General features: G+C 39.4%; 1 protein-coding gene across 5 annotated transcripts in view; it reads left to right on the forward strand.

Moving 5' to 3' along the window:
- ARHGAP28 (Rho GTPase activating protein 28) overlaps positions 1 to 15,151 on the forward strand; it is a 167,266-nt gene that overhangs the window by 105,593 nt on the left and 46,522 nt on the right. For 4 of the 5 annotated variants that reach the window (XM_054017582.1, XM_054017581.1, XM_054017578.1 and 1 more), the window contains exon 2: positions 13,884 to 14,086. In XM_054017582.1, coding sequence (XP_053873557.1) covers positions 13,918 to 14,086 — 169 coding nt within the window. In that variant the 5' untranslated portion in view covers positions 13,884 to 13,917. Of the gene's footprint in view, positions 1 to 4,388; positions 4,567 to 13,883; positions 14,087 to 15,151 lie in introns of all 5 variants that reach the window. The other variant, XM_054017580.1, reaches the window with a different exon arrangement.

A 15,151-nucleotide genomic window follows, 5' to 3' on the forward strand; every position in this document is an offset into this window, starting at 1 on the left:
TTGACTACGTAGGTTACATCTATGAGTTAGGACTGCACGCATGAGTAAAGGATTGTAAGATCAGACCCTTAAAGTGATCATTTTTTATAAAGATTAGCATTCCCTCCAGCTACAGAACCTTCAAAGAATCTGGAGGCAGGGTGAATAGCTTGCTTTGAAGTAACTGGAATGCTGCATACTGCAGCCTTCAGAGCCCTTCAGCATGAAATGTTTTTGGTCAACCTTTAAAGAAAATAAGTAAAAAAAAAATACCTAGCCAAAAGGTTTGTGGGATGTGACCACTATTAAAGTAGCTGAGAGAAACTGGAAGGCTATGGTTTCCTATGTTCCCATTTAAAATATTTTGCTTACTGTGATTTTGTCCTTTTTATGGATGTTATAAAGAAAGATAATATGGCCCAGTGGGCCGGCCCACATTGAAGTCCAAGCGGTTTGGAGCCATTGCTGAATCTATTGGTTCTTTAAATCAAGCCCATTTTATACTGAGAATCTCAGTATGAATGATTCAAGTTAGAAAAATAACATTTGGAATTTATGGTGTTGCCTTGACAATCCCACAAGCAGAAACTATTCTTATGGTAGTTTTGCACAGGCTGAGTAATCACTTTAACACCACAGATGATCATTTACTTTGATAGGTTCCAAGTTTATGAGAAATGGGTAGCCAAAATGTAAGAAATGCTTGTTTTCCATCTTTTTCTTCACACCTCTGTTGAAAACGGAAACACACAATAGGGGAAGTCTGATTCTCATGACATTTTGCACACATCGGAACCAGGGAGTGTAGTTTGTTGGAACTCTATGACCTTATACTCCATTTTTCTTGGCTCCCCTGTTTCTCTGCATCAAGTTCAATCATCATCTTCAATTCTGCTCCTCCTTGCTTACCTGGCCTTGTCTCCTATTGTCTCACTCCACCCGCCATCACTCTGTCAGTGATACCAGCCCCAACCACTCATTTGACAACTTCTTGCACAAACTGTGCCTATGTTGTAAGTGAAACACCCTCCCTGCACTTGTATGTGAGTCTACCAACCCCTTCTCCTTTAAATGTCTCCTCAAGACCCATCTCTGCCTTGATACCTACAAAAAATACCAATTAATGATGTCTTTAGTGGTAGATGAGGTTTGTTGTTACTTACTTTATTTCATTCTAAATTAAATTATTTTTAATAAAACCTAAAAAATTGACATTTAGGAACATAAACAAGTTAGCCCCAATTGTTTCCTGTTTATCTCAATTCTAATGTGGTTGTTTATATATAGACTGGGGATGAAATCCTGGCCCCACTGAAGTCAATAGCAAAACTCCCATTGGCTTCAATAAGGTGAGGATTTCAACTTGTATCTTTATATGGCTGAGCTGTTTGTTTTTGTATCTTGACTTTTTAGCATGTAAAATGATTTAGATACTTTGGGGATAAGGTCCAGATTAAGTACCTAGAAATACAGAGAGATAAAGAACTAATCATCCATTCTTCTGCAGTTGCCATGTTAGATGATTGTTTTTCTTTAGGCAAAAACAGAAGCAGATTGCAATTAAGTAATTCTTCTAGACATCACAGCTACATTGTTTTTATTAAGTTGTATTACCAGCACAAGCACTGTATATTCTACTTGGCTGATTTGTGACTCTTTCCAAACGACTCTATAATCCCTACAAGTGTACTTGTGTAACATAAAATAGTACTATGCTCATATGTTTATTTGGGTAAAAAAACTTTCCAACCAAGTTTTCATTCCATCACAGTTATCCAATATGCCATAAATTACAACACACCATGGAAAAGATAGACTATGGGTTAAAAATTGTTCTATGGCAAACCCCAGGCTGTTGGATAGCAGAGAGAAATGGTGAGAAGTACATTTGTTTTTAAACTTCTTCCATTTGTAATATTCTGATGTGTAATTAATACCATGAATAAGGGTATTTTTGGTTTTTACATATGAGATCAATTGAAGTCAATGGTTCTATGACACTCTACAATTATCTGAGAATCTGGCCCAGAATTTTTATTTCAACAGTCAGTGTTGTCTCCTCCTCTGTGGAAATATTTAACTAGAAGTCCCCACCAAAGAATTTTTTTAGACGGCTTTAAAAATTCCTTTTTGATTCTTTCAGGCCGATCCTGCAAACGTTACTGACCATAATGCTTGCTAATGTAATGCAGGGTATTTGATATGAATCCTGCAATGTAATTAGTAGTTAATATTTTGTGAATTCTAATGCTCAGGCCCGACTTGAAATATATTACCGTGAAAGTTGCAATGGCAATAACCAGAATTAAAAGTAAAGGTGAGAAGTGAATGGTTATAGAGCACTGAGATTTGAAGTTAAGGATCCTGGGATGCTCTAAATGGATTTTTGTAAACAAAATTACATTTTTAAAGCTGTCATAGGGACTCCCTGCCATGTGTGAGCAGGTCATCACAAACCAAGTCTGTCACACTTAAAAGTCAGACTCATGGGAAATAGGACTATTGCTCCCTACACATCACCCATACAGTGAGGGTCAGCAGTTGAGAAGTACAAAGGATCAGACTGTAAAACTATATCAAACCTTAGAGTCATAAAGGGTTGAATTAGGGGTGAAATACCCGTGCTTTTCAGTGTTTCTTAGGGCCAAATTCTTTTCTCAGTTACTATCTAAGGACAGCAATAACGGTGTTTCAGTGCTAAGGGGATAGCTGCATTAGAAGTATCTCAAGTATGATAAATAGATACCCAGGCAATCTTGTACTTGCAAACAAGTATTTCTGCATGCAAATACAGTAAGTGCACAATTACTGTATTTGCCTGGATAAAATTAGAGGCTGTATTGAGGATGATGGAAAATTTGCCCCTAACCGTTATTTTAGCACCATTTTGTGTGTTTAATATTTCCGTGTTTCTCCTTTCTTGTGCAAACTAGTTGGTGGTTCTAGAGGCAAAACAAATTTTTAACAACCTCCAGTGCACAAGCTCATGTGGGTTTTACTTAGTCTCCTTCTTTGCTTGTTGAATTATTTAAACCTCATCTGTTCTCTAGACTCACTAGATTTGTTGCAGTTGTAGCTGTATCGCGTATATGTTGTAAATAATGAGTCTGGCTAAATGTGAGCTGCTGGGAAAGGCCTTTCCATCCCATATTATGTGGTGTGAATAGATTCTGGATCAGTCTGCACGTTAGCCCACTCTTTCTAATCTTATTCATGTTTACAATTGTATACAAATGCACACACATTGTTATGCTGTGTCTGTAATGCAGAGTGACCAGCTATAGGTAGTGCAGAGGCTCACCATCCAATGGGTGATCGTGCTCCCATAGGTTTTTTGCTTACTTCAGATTTGATGCCTCCCAGAGCTCTGGGAAGCAATGAGTGGTTGATGCACTGCCTTTCAGAAAGGTTCAGTGTGACCTTTTATCTCACGTGGAGCCAACTGCACTGAAGTGCATTGGCACCATGACCATGCACCTTCCCCAGATACTCTAAGGAGCCTAGTGCCATTATGGGCACTAGCCTTTATGAGCTCTCACATGTAGGGGAATACATTAAGGCAAAATGTCTGAAACTTAAGGATTACAAGCACAGTAATTATACAAAAGGTATGTTCACAGTAGTCAGACTTCTTAGGAGGGTTTTCAAGTGAGTAAAAAAAACGTAATAGTGATTTAAAAAATTAACTGCGATTAATTGCACTGTTAATAATAAATACCATTTATTTAAATATTTTTGGATGTTTTCTACATTTTCAAATATATTGATTTCAGTTACAACACAGAATACAAAGTGTACAGTGCTCACTTTATATTTATTTTTGATTACAAATATTTGCCCTGTGAAAAACAAAAGAAATAGTATTTTTCAGTTCACCTAATACAAGTGCTGTAGTGCAATCTTTTTATCTTGAAAATTGAACTTACAAATGTAGAATTATGTAGAAAAAAACAACTGCGTTCAAAAATTTTAAAATGTAAAACTTTAGAGCCTACAAGTCCAATCAGTCTTGCTTCTTGTTCAGACAAACAAGTTTGTTTACATTTGCAGGAGATAATGCTGCCCACTTCTTGTTTACAATGTCCCCTGAAAGTGAGAATAGGCATTCGCATGGCACTGTTGTAGCCGGCGTCGCAAGATATTTATGTGCCAGATGCGCTAAAGATTCATGTCCCTTCATGCTTCAACCACCATTCCAGAGGACATGCATCCATGCTGATGACAGGTTCTGCTCAATAACAATCCAAAGCAGTACACACCAACACATGTTCATTTTCATGATCTGAGTCAGATGCCACCAGCAGAAGGTTGATTTTCTTTTTTTGGTGGTTTGGATTCTGTAGTTTCGACATGGGAGTGTTGCTTTTTTAAGACTTCTGAATGCATGCTGCACATCTCGTCCCTCTCAGATTTTGGAAGGTACTTCAGATTCTTAAACCTAGTGGAGAAATTACTGTGTCTATCTCATCAGAGCTACTTAAAATACAGGACAACAACAGAAAGGGGAGTACAGAGCTGGAGCTATCAATGCTGCAAGAAGAAATGGTGCGTGCTATTATGAAAATGAAGTCTGGAGAAACATCAGGGGTAGGTAACATACCAGCAGAATTATTAAAAGTGATTGATGACTGTGATTTTTTTCTTATGACAACTGGTAATGATGTCTGGATGACTAGAAATTGGCTGGATGATTGGACAAAGGGAATCTTTCTGCCCTTATCAAAGAAAGGAGACATCAGAGCATAGTAACAATCTTATTCTCACCCTGATATCTCATGCGAGCACAGTTCTGCTCTACATAATCCAGGATCAGATTAAGCAAATGATACAGGCAGAACTACCACCAAAACAAGCTGGTTTCAGAGAGGAATGAGGCACACGTGATCAAATCATGAACATCTATAACATCATTGAAAAATGCAGAAAGTATAATCACTCTTTGATACTGTGTTTCATTGACTACTTAAAAGCATGACCCTCTTTGGAGAATACTGGCAGACCTGAGGATTGTAAAGCATCTCATTAAACTCAGTATAAGCCTCTACTGTCCACAATAGACCATGGTGCAAACAGTCGCAGATGACAGCAAGTGATTTTTCCAATGGGCAGGGTGTGAGGCAAGAGTATATTCTGTCCCCAAGTCTTTCCAGCATGTATACAGGATTTATTATGAGACAAACCCTGGAAGGTTTTGACAAAACAAATGGAGCTGGGATTTCCACTGGTGCACACCTCTTAACTGACCTCCAGGGCCAACGAGAGCGGGGAAAAGCTGGTACAAATTACCAGGGCCCGACGGTCTGGAAGGGGGCCCGGGGCCCAGCTTCCCCTCCCTCTCGTCAGCCTTGTTTAGGCGGTCCGCCCTTGCTAGGGGGCCAGAAAAAATTCCAGGCCCGGGTTCCCCCCCCTCTCATTGGCCCTGTTTTAGCTGGTCCGCCCTTGCCGGGGAGGGGGGGGAATGGGGCAAAAAAATTTTCACCGGGGCCCGAACGCACTCTCGGCAGCCCTGCTGACTTCAGATATGCTGATAACACAACGCTCTTTGCTACAGCCACCAATGTAATACAACAAATGTTGGAATCTGTTAGTCCATATTCCTCACTAAATGTTTTATCTCTGAATGAGGCAAAACCAAAATACATGCATGTTGATATGATTAACAAAAACGAGATGCAAGTGGATATTCCGATTAACAGTCAAGTAGATGAATTCAGTTATCTGGGATCATGTATATCCCACCAAGGAGGCAGTTCCAAAGAAATCAGAAGATTAAGAATGGTTCGCGCAGCCATGGCATTCTTTATGAAAGTTTGGAAAAACTGCGCCATCTCAAAACATGATTGGTGAAAAGCTTAATTTTTTCCACAGCAATTTATGGACGTGAATCATAGGAAATTAATGCTGCTGACAAAAAGAAAACTGAAGCCTTTGAGATGTAGTGCTGACAAAGATTCTTACTTATCTCCTGGACAGAAAAGAAGATGAATGCTTAGGTTAGAAATATTATCGGAGAGAAGCAGACCCTGCTGTCAAAAATCAACAGGTACAAACCTATGTACTTTAGTCACATCAGGCGTAGGGATGGAAATGTTGGTGGGCCATCATAACAGGTGGGTAACTGATAGGAGATGGATAGATAGTGTGCGCAGATCACTGGGAGGTCAGCTGCTGAGTGTTCGAAGATAGCAGTGACTAGAGAAGGCTTCCAAAAACTCTGATATGTCACCAATATTCAGACATGAATAAATGGATTTTACTACTTAGAGATTGGGACTTGCCTATGCGTAAGGGCATGGTGTTGGTGAAGGCTCCTTCCCCTCTTTACCATTTAATAAATAAAAATTAAAATTAATGGAGATATCCTAGCTCTTAGAACTGGAAGGGACCTTGAAAGGTCATCAAGTCCAGCCCCCTGCCTTCACTAGCAAGACCAAGTACTGATTTTGCCCCAGATCCCTAAGTGGCCTCCTCAAGGACTAAACTCACAACCCTGGGTTTAGCAGGCCAATGCTCAAACCACTGAGCTATCCCACCCCCACCCCCCCATTTGTACAATACCATGCATAAATGAGACTAGAATATATAAACACAGGAAGGGAGTGTTATCTAGTGATCAGAGCAGAAGACTGGGAGTGGGGGCTCCTAGATTCCATTCCTGGCTCCATCACACATTCACTATGTGACCTTGAGCAAGTCACTTAGCTCTGTGCCTGAGTTTATTCTAGTTCCAAATGAAATTTATCTTCTTCACATATAGAGACCTAATAAACTAATACTTGTAAGACACTTTGATAATCTAATGTTATGTGCGGGTTTTCATTTACAGTGAAATCTGCCTTATGCAAACACCAAAGGGCCAAAAGAACTTACTTCCCTTGCATTTATGATCTTGGAAACTGTTGAGGATATTTTAAGTGGCCCCATAAGGCAGGATTTTGCAAGTTGGAAGGGATGCATAGGGAAGGTTTAATTGAATATGATGATTAACTGTTATCTTAACTATATCCCTTTAGATCTAGGCCTAAGGTACAGTCCTAAAATTTGTTCACATCTGAATTTCATAAAACCTTTAAACTAGCATATTTGGCTTTTAAATACAAATTCTACTAAGTAAAGATGCTTCTTAATATGTTTGTAGAAAGCATCCTTTTCCAACCCACCAAAGGAAAGTTTTCAGAGTGCATTCTTATTATTGATAATACACAGACTTCTTATTCTGAATCATTTAGGATTCAGGCAGACCACTGAGGGACAGCTTTGTTTTGGGGGTGAGGAGGAATATAATACTTTCCAGAGCTTGCATGGGGAGCATTCAGTGGGTGTTATATGCTACTCCTGGTACATTGGGCCAACAGGTTTGGTGACAGAGCTAGTTTAAGACAGAGTCGGGGCTGTGTGCCACCTCATTCCTGCCCCTCCCCATCCTTTTGGGTCATTATCAACCCCAGGGAGCACTTAGAAGGAATAGTCTTTATGCTCCCCCAAGTTCCAGGACCCTGATTGTGACTGGCCTTCAAGCTGAATGCTCATTAACAGAGGAAGATTCATGGCCATTCTCTACTGCTTATGCACAGGCCAGGCACAGTGTATTCCTTATTAATATTTTAGCAAGATTTCAATTCCTTTTTCTGAACATGTCGTATAAAAGCTAGTTATAGTTAAAGAGTAAAATGTTTTTTATTAACTGGTGGTAGGTAACATTTGGGCACAAACATTATAGCACGACCTTACTAATTCCTATTAATGACTGAGAGAATGGGCAGATGTTTTATGATTAAGCAAATGAGCATAATATCAAAAAATCAAGATTACAACCAGACAAAATGTATTTTGGAAGTGGGAAGAAAGGTCTTGAAAGATAAAAATATTAGTTACAGTATTTATTATAATACTTCATAGCTCACTAGTAAATGTGCAACACTGACATACTGTGTGTTTTGTAATAAAATAATCAAGTCATGCCAACATGAGATCTCAGGTTATTTAACAATAGCACTTTGCTGAAAAGAGCTGTGAATGTGATTTTGGGGCCCAGTTCTACAAGGTCTTGAGACTGGGCCCTTTGTGAAAATCAATAGCGAAATCCAGTATTGGCCATGTTCTTACACTGTCTGTGCACTCTCATGTTGTTTGTCACCTGCTTGGTAAAGTTACAATGGAGTTTGGATGAAGCGTCATTGAAGTTGGTGGGCATGACGGATGCCCTTCAGTCAGGATAAATGTAAGAAGCAGATAAGCTCCTTTTTTGGAGTAAAGGCTCCTGAAACAATAGGTTTCAGAGTAGCAGCCGTGTTAGTCTGTATCCGCAAAAAGAAGAACAGGAGTACTTGTGGCACCTTAGAGACTAACAAATTTATTAGAGCATAAGCTTTCGAAGAAGTGGGCTGTAGTCCACAAAAGCTTATGCTCTAATAAATTTGTTAGTCGCTAAGATGCCACAAGAACTCCTGTTCTTCTTTTTGTGAAACAATAAGAGCCACCACACAAAGCACAGGCCACATGCAAGGCTTGTCAGAAACAGAGCTATGTGGCAGAGGGGTTTCACTGGTAATTGTCTGATGGAAGTATATGTGTCTGTGGGCAGAAGCTCCCAGAAGCAACCAGAAACAAAGACACGCAGCCAAATGGTCTAGTAGACAGCAAGAGAAACAGTGGAAGCAAGGCCCTGAGAGAAGGTAAAGAGAGCTTTGTAGGCAGAATACTAGCTGGAAAGAGGCTTGGAACTGTGGCCAAAGAAACTGCCTTTTATTGTTTAATTGCTACTATGTTCCAGGAAACAGGACTTTGTGTACACTTCGTAAATAAACAGGATTACATCAAATAAATAGCTGACATCCATTTTTAAGACCTCAAATATTTGGGTCAAAAGGCATAACAGTACTAATGTAGGCCAACTTATTGCTTTACACTGGATATCTGTATTATAGGTCTGAGACACATTTGGCATCAGTTGTGTGTTCTCTTGAAAAACAATACCTGTCTCTCAAAGTAGATTTTAAATGGAACTGGTAAAGAAATGTCAACTTTCTAACAGCTTATAATGAAGTTGGTTCACAATTCACAAGGGAAAGTGTCTTATATGATTTTAAGTGCCCACTACAAAGCTTTAAAAAAATAACAATAGGCAGTTAGAGAGGGCGGAGGGGGCAGAAATGCATTTTTGTGCATGTGTCAGAAATTCAGGCATGAAAAGTTTTGGGGCCAGATTCAACATTACCCTACAGCATTTTTTGTGCCATTGAAGGCATGCTAACACACAGTAGATAATCTAGCTACTCAGACACAACATTGGTGAATACTGCATGCGACAAGAGATCCTGATGCTACAGTAATTGTGAGAACTTTTACTCTTCATCTTCTAATTACCTTTTCCCATCAGCATTTATGCAGACTAATTGTGGTGTGGCATACACAGTGGTCATATGAAATGAATCTTTACAACCACACAAGAAGAATGTTCCCTCTCTTTTCGGCCTGTATACGGTTTAAATGCAACTTTTGAGTACATGGTGTTTTCATTGCTCTCCTTCTGTTTTATAGATTCTTCACCACCCATCACTTAATTAAATTGAAAACACAATCATTGACCTATCATTTCTCAGCCACTGAACAATAATTAGGTGTCACCAAAACTAGCCCTTTGTGTGGTTTGATTTATCTTTTCTGTGAAAAGAGCTGCTTATTGGATTGGCTGAGCAGTATCAAAATCAATGTGGTATCAAATTCTAAATTGTACATTGGTTTCCTACAGAGAGAAAATAAAATGTACATATAGAAGGTCTGATTCACCATTACATTACTTCATTGTTAGAAGGTAACTGTCAGTTCCCTTGTATTCTATGGAAATATCCTGCTTCCTTGCAAAAGTGTTTTCAGTGGAAAACTTTTAACATGATACCGTCATATTTCTCATTACTGGCAATTAACCCTTTCTTCTGTAATCAATGATGAGTGAGAGCGCGGCCTTGCAGCAAGTTCTTTCACTGTCGCTCTTTTACCATCTTCATTGCCTTTTGCAAGCTTTGTAAATCCCAACCCTGAAAACTATTTCATCCATTTTAGTCACGCACTGCAGTATTTGTTGGATGTTTGAAACCTCATTTCTCTCTCCCAGCATTTTCTGCATTTGTCTTTACTTCTGTCTAGAAAATCTGGGTATGAGCTTCTCCTCTTAATTTTTGGTCAGACTGTTATCTGATCAACTCATGCCTGCCTGTAAAAAAATTGGGAAAGGAAGAGAGGGTAACTAAGATAGATGAAGCTTAAATTTTACAATTGCTACTCCTGTATCATTACTTCTTTTCAAGTGTTTCTTAAAGAGCAACAGGATCAGCTCAGTAGTTTAGTGGCCTAATAGCCAGCAAGAAAAATTAAAAACCCTGGCCCCATTGAGTGAAGGAAGCAGGTGCCTGGGGCGGCCAATGGACAGGGGCGGCAGTCCGTCCGTTGTTGGGGTGGCATGTCCGGGTCTTCAGCAGCAATTCAGCGGTGGGTCCTTCACTCCCTCTTGTCCTCTCTGGCAGCACTTTGGCGGCAGCTCAATCGTTTTTTTTTTTCTTCGCCGCTTGGGGTGGCAAAAAAGCTGGAGCCGGCCCTGCTGAAGGGTAGGATGTCTGTTTCCATTGTTCCCTGGTGACTTAGCCTCAGCTGAGCTGTTATTCTAGGAACACTCACATCCAGTGTGCTGAGTCAGTGCTCAGTCAGTGTCTTTCAAGAGTGAGTTAAAAGTGATGAAGAATATAGACCTGCTTTGCTTCTCCTGGGATATTTTTTCTGAAACTGTTTTGAAAACATTTGCTAGAAGGAAATGCAGACAAACACTGCTGTCACTTGCAGGCAAAAACACTTCCTCCAGGACCAAAGGTCCACATATATGGATTATTATGGCAGCTGGAAGTCTACTTGAATACACATGCTCTTAATAGCAAGCATCAGAATAATGTGCGAACCAGACCACCTGGAAGCAAACTGTTGTATACCAATAAGATGCATGTGTCACTGCCTAATTCTCGTGATGTGAATCTTACACAGCGTGATTTAATCTGAGATGAGATAACAAAGCTCAAATATGCAACTCCTGGGAGACTGTTCTGATATTCAAAATTTGTTCTGTACTTTTAATGTTGTTCTGAATATATGTTAATTACTCCGTAACCTTGGATGTATTTGGTAAATGTTGGTTGTCACATTAGATGTTGCCATGCTACTCATCTGTTTTGCATTTAGTTTTTTGTATGGTAATGTTACAAAATACCATATTAGCTGCTGTTGAAACCGCCAACTCTGTACAGATTCTTCCTAATATGGTGATGTAAGGCCCCAGTTTGAGTTAGCTGAGTGCTGAAGGAGTCAGAGCCCAGAGATCAGACTGGATGATGCTCCAGGAGTGCAAGGGTCATGGTCAGTATTCCACACACTTGGAAGGCAGGAAATGTTTGAATTCCCTGACAATGACTAAAAGACAGTCCAATCCAGCCAGTTATGTTATCTGGGAACATGTTCTGCTGCCTCTTCAACATAGATTTGATTGCAGGAATGAAAGGAGCATTCATTTTAATGACTGTTGTTAAAGGAATTCTGACCTAATATGTGTGCTTGATTTTTGACAAAGGTTTATAACAAAGATACTGTTCTTTGAAATGGTGTCATGTAGAAGCTCTTTTTAAACAAGAATCTTCATTTGCATTTTAATTACAGAGAAGGGAAAGATGTCTTGTAATAAAAATGCTAGAGTGGGATTCTTAACATCTGGTTTCAGTTCCTGGCTCTGCTACAGACTTCATGTGTGACCCTAGGCAAGTCACTTTATCTATCCAGGCCTCAGTTGCCTGTCTGTAAAATAGAGACAATAATTATTTCGCCTAACCTTTGTCTATCTTGTCTATTTAGATTAGTTGTCCTCAAATTTTTCTATACAGGGACCTGTCCCCTCATTCAGCTGGGAACCCTCTCCTATTTAACACTCTGGGTAGGGTAAAGTGGTCACAGCTTCCTAACACCACCCTGGACATTGTAGCACCTGACTAAGAACAACTGCTGTATCATAAGCCCTTTGGAGCACAACTCTGCAATGCCGAGTACAATGGAGCTCCAATCTTGGTTTAGTCACTATAGAAGTGCACCTTTCATCTGATTTATGTTCTGTATTAACTTTGAGAACATCAGATCAGAAACATTAGTAGTTGTATCGATTTGACTAGCAAACACTGCCTCCCCCTTCAGATACTGGCATTGGCTATGGTGTGTTTTATTTTAATAACTAAAACTTTATTAGAGCTCTCTGTGAGCTATTGCCACATGGCTTTTAAAGACTCTGGGATTTATTTACATTTTTGTGTTTCTTGCCGATGCATGGGAGCGGGGGAGGAGAGTATGACTTTGGAAATAACAGGGATAACAGTTTCCACACAGAGCCATATGATGATTTCATTGATGACTCAGTCATCTGAGGTTTTATGACCTGAAGCCAATTGAGATGCTCTGGTCTCTCTAATGGACAAACTCCATGGAAATCACTCAAATAGCTTTAACCACTTTGATGTCATGAATTCCCCTTGTATTTTCTTGATTGTGCCTTGCCCTTATTAAAACAATAATGGTCCCTGTATGTTTAAACCACTAGCAGTTCATGAGAAAATATGTAGAAACACTGACTACAACTTTGCTCTTCCAAAAGCGCATTTATCAGAATAATATTTTTTTTCTGCTTTTTGGAAATATTTTCTTCACCCATTTAAAAGCTTAAATCCCTTCCTTATCATCTGGCTAGTGGCAAATGAGCATGTTTGGCAAGCATGCCATTTGCCATTCCATAATCAAAGAGAGAAATGGGACAGCAGCTCTGCTTTGCCTTGTATAAACACTGATCATGTCCACAGCTGGAATTTGTTGTTCCATTGTTTCCACTGCTGGTCCCTAGCCTTGAGCTCAGCTCTGGGCTGCAGCACTAATCGGCTTAGACCACCCAAATGATCAAGGAGTGCTCCGGCATTCTCAGAGAAACAGACAGCACCTCAGCTCGGAACAACTACACAGGAGGGAAAGAATAAGTTAATTCTTTGGCATTAAATCATTTTGTTTATAAATCCACCATGAAAACAGTGATGGGACGGGGAACCCTGAAAAGGGAAATACATTTTTACGGAGTGAGACGTCTGTGGGTTTGAATAAGGGGTTGTTGGCCAGAATCATGGCACACTGAAAAGGAAGAGGAAGAGAAATTGTATTTCTGTTAATTCAAGTAGGTGAGGACTGGATGGCCCTGTGACAGAAGCTTCTTCTCCAGTTCCTGGGACACTTCTCCATGCCACTAGGACCCTTTTTCCAAATCCCATTGCACACTTAGTATTATTTCTTGTGTGTATTACAATCATGCAAAAAGGCCCAACTAAGATCATACACTCATTGGGCATATAGTAAACATACAGAACATATAGTATAAGACAGTCTCTGCCTGGAAAAATTTAGGGGCAAAACAGACCAGACAGAGTAAAGTGGGAAGGGGAAATTGAAACACAAAGAAGTAAAGTAACTTGCTCAAGGTCACACAGTAGAGCAGTGACAGAGTTGGGAAGAGAAGCCAGGTCTCCTGAGTCCCAGGCCAGTGCCCAGTCCACTGCTAATAATCAGCACTTCACAATATAAAAAAAAATATTTTTATTAAATCAAAAAAAACAAAATGACAAAGGTAACCCTAAGATTGTGACTGAAACTGTGAAATGAGAAAATTCCGAGAGAAGACTACCTTCATTCTGTCCTTTGTTTCCACCATTATGTCCACTGCCCACCTTAAAACAGAGTGAGTTGATGCATTGACTGTAAGTTTCATCTTTGTGTTAGAAGATAGAAATTCAGGGGAAAAAAAAGATACAGTGTTTCCATTTTTGATCGTTATCTTCTTCCAGAAAATCCCTCCCTCAGTGCCGAAGAATTAACAGGATGCTTTCCAATGAGTCCTTACGTCATCCCATGTTCAGCCGTTCCAATTCCCAGGCCTCCGTGGATAGCACCTCAATGGAGGATTTCTGGTGTGAAGTGGAAAGTATCAAAGAAAACAGTGAACAAGGACAAGAAGAACAAACACTATTAGAAGTCAAACCAGCTGATGGTGAGCATACAAATTCCAAACTTGTCCTCCCATATTTTACTTTGACTAAATTCTTTCACTGATGTCCTGATCTCCACTCCTCCAAACTCCCAGCATGGATGTAATTAATGTACAGATGGGCTTGAGCCACAAAATGTGGGTTGGAATGCTGATTTCCTTTAAAGTCAGAGGTAGTCACATCTGGAGGGTTGGCTTGGGCTCACCCATCCATAGTATTAGTCAAGAATCACAAACATGCCAAAATGATACTATGTCCATGGGAGCTCAATTTCTGAATTTAACAGTCAACACAAAGTAAGTTCTTGATATAGATATAGAGAGAGACTTACTCTATGTTGTCTCTTCAGGAATTTGGCACTCTGATTTCTGGAGAAGATTTTTCTGAATTGATCTTACCCGTGTTTCAGTAAGAGAGAGGAGATAAATGAAATGGTGCAGCTAAGAGAGGAGTTTAAACAAAACTTCATCCCCAAACATGAAACAAACAAAAACTAAATCTATTTGAGGACTAGAAGAAGTCCAATTAATCTTTTTTTGGTTTTCTTTTAATTTCTTGCGTGTGTCCTCTTCCTTGTTTTAGCTACGACCCGAAGAGAAAGTTGTGCAGCACCCAGATAAAGAAGTTTATTTAACCATTTTCAATCTGGATATCATTCAGATGTATCATTGTGAGGGCTTGTTTTTATAAGACTTCCAAATCAACATCTAAACCTAAGAGAGCTTGTTTGGATCTGTATTTTTGGATACTCATGTCATCCAAACTTCAAAACTTTTTGAAATTCACCCATCACTAATATGAACCATACTGAATATGTTACCACTTTTCTATGCCATCTCGAAATAAATTACCCCTGGTCTTTTTCCTAATATATTTGAAAATTGAAAATTGAGATGGGGAGTGTTTGATATTTTACATGTCTGTTATTATTACACAAGTCTGTTACAGTCCAAAAGCAAACTGTACTACTTTATCAGAAGCCTGAGCTGACATAACATCTAGGGTTATATTTTAAAAGCACTGTACTGTGTTCTTTCAATTCAACTTTTATTGAGAATTAGGATGTT

The sequence above is a fragment of the Malaclemys terrapin genome, chromosome 2 (assembly GCF_027887155.1).
Source record: "Malaclemys terrapin pileata isolate rMalTer1 chromosome 2, rMalTer1.hap1, whole genome shotgun sequence".
In the NCBI taxonomy this organism is placed as follows: domain Eukaryota; kingdom Metazoa; phylum Chordata; order Testudines; family Emydidae; genus Malaclemys; species Malaclemys terrapin.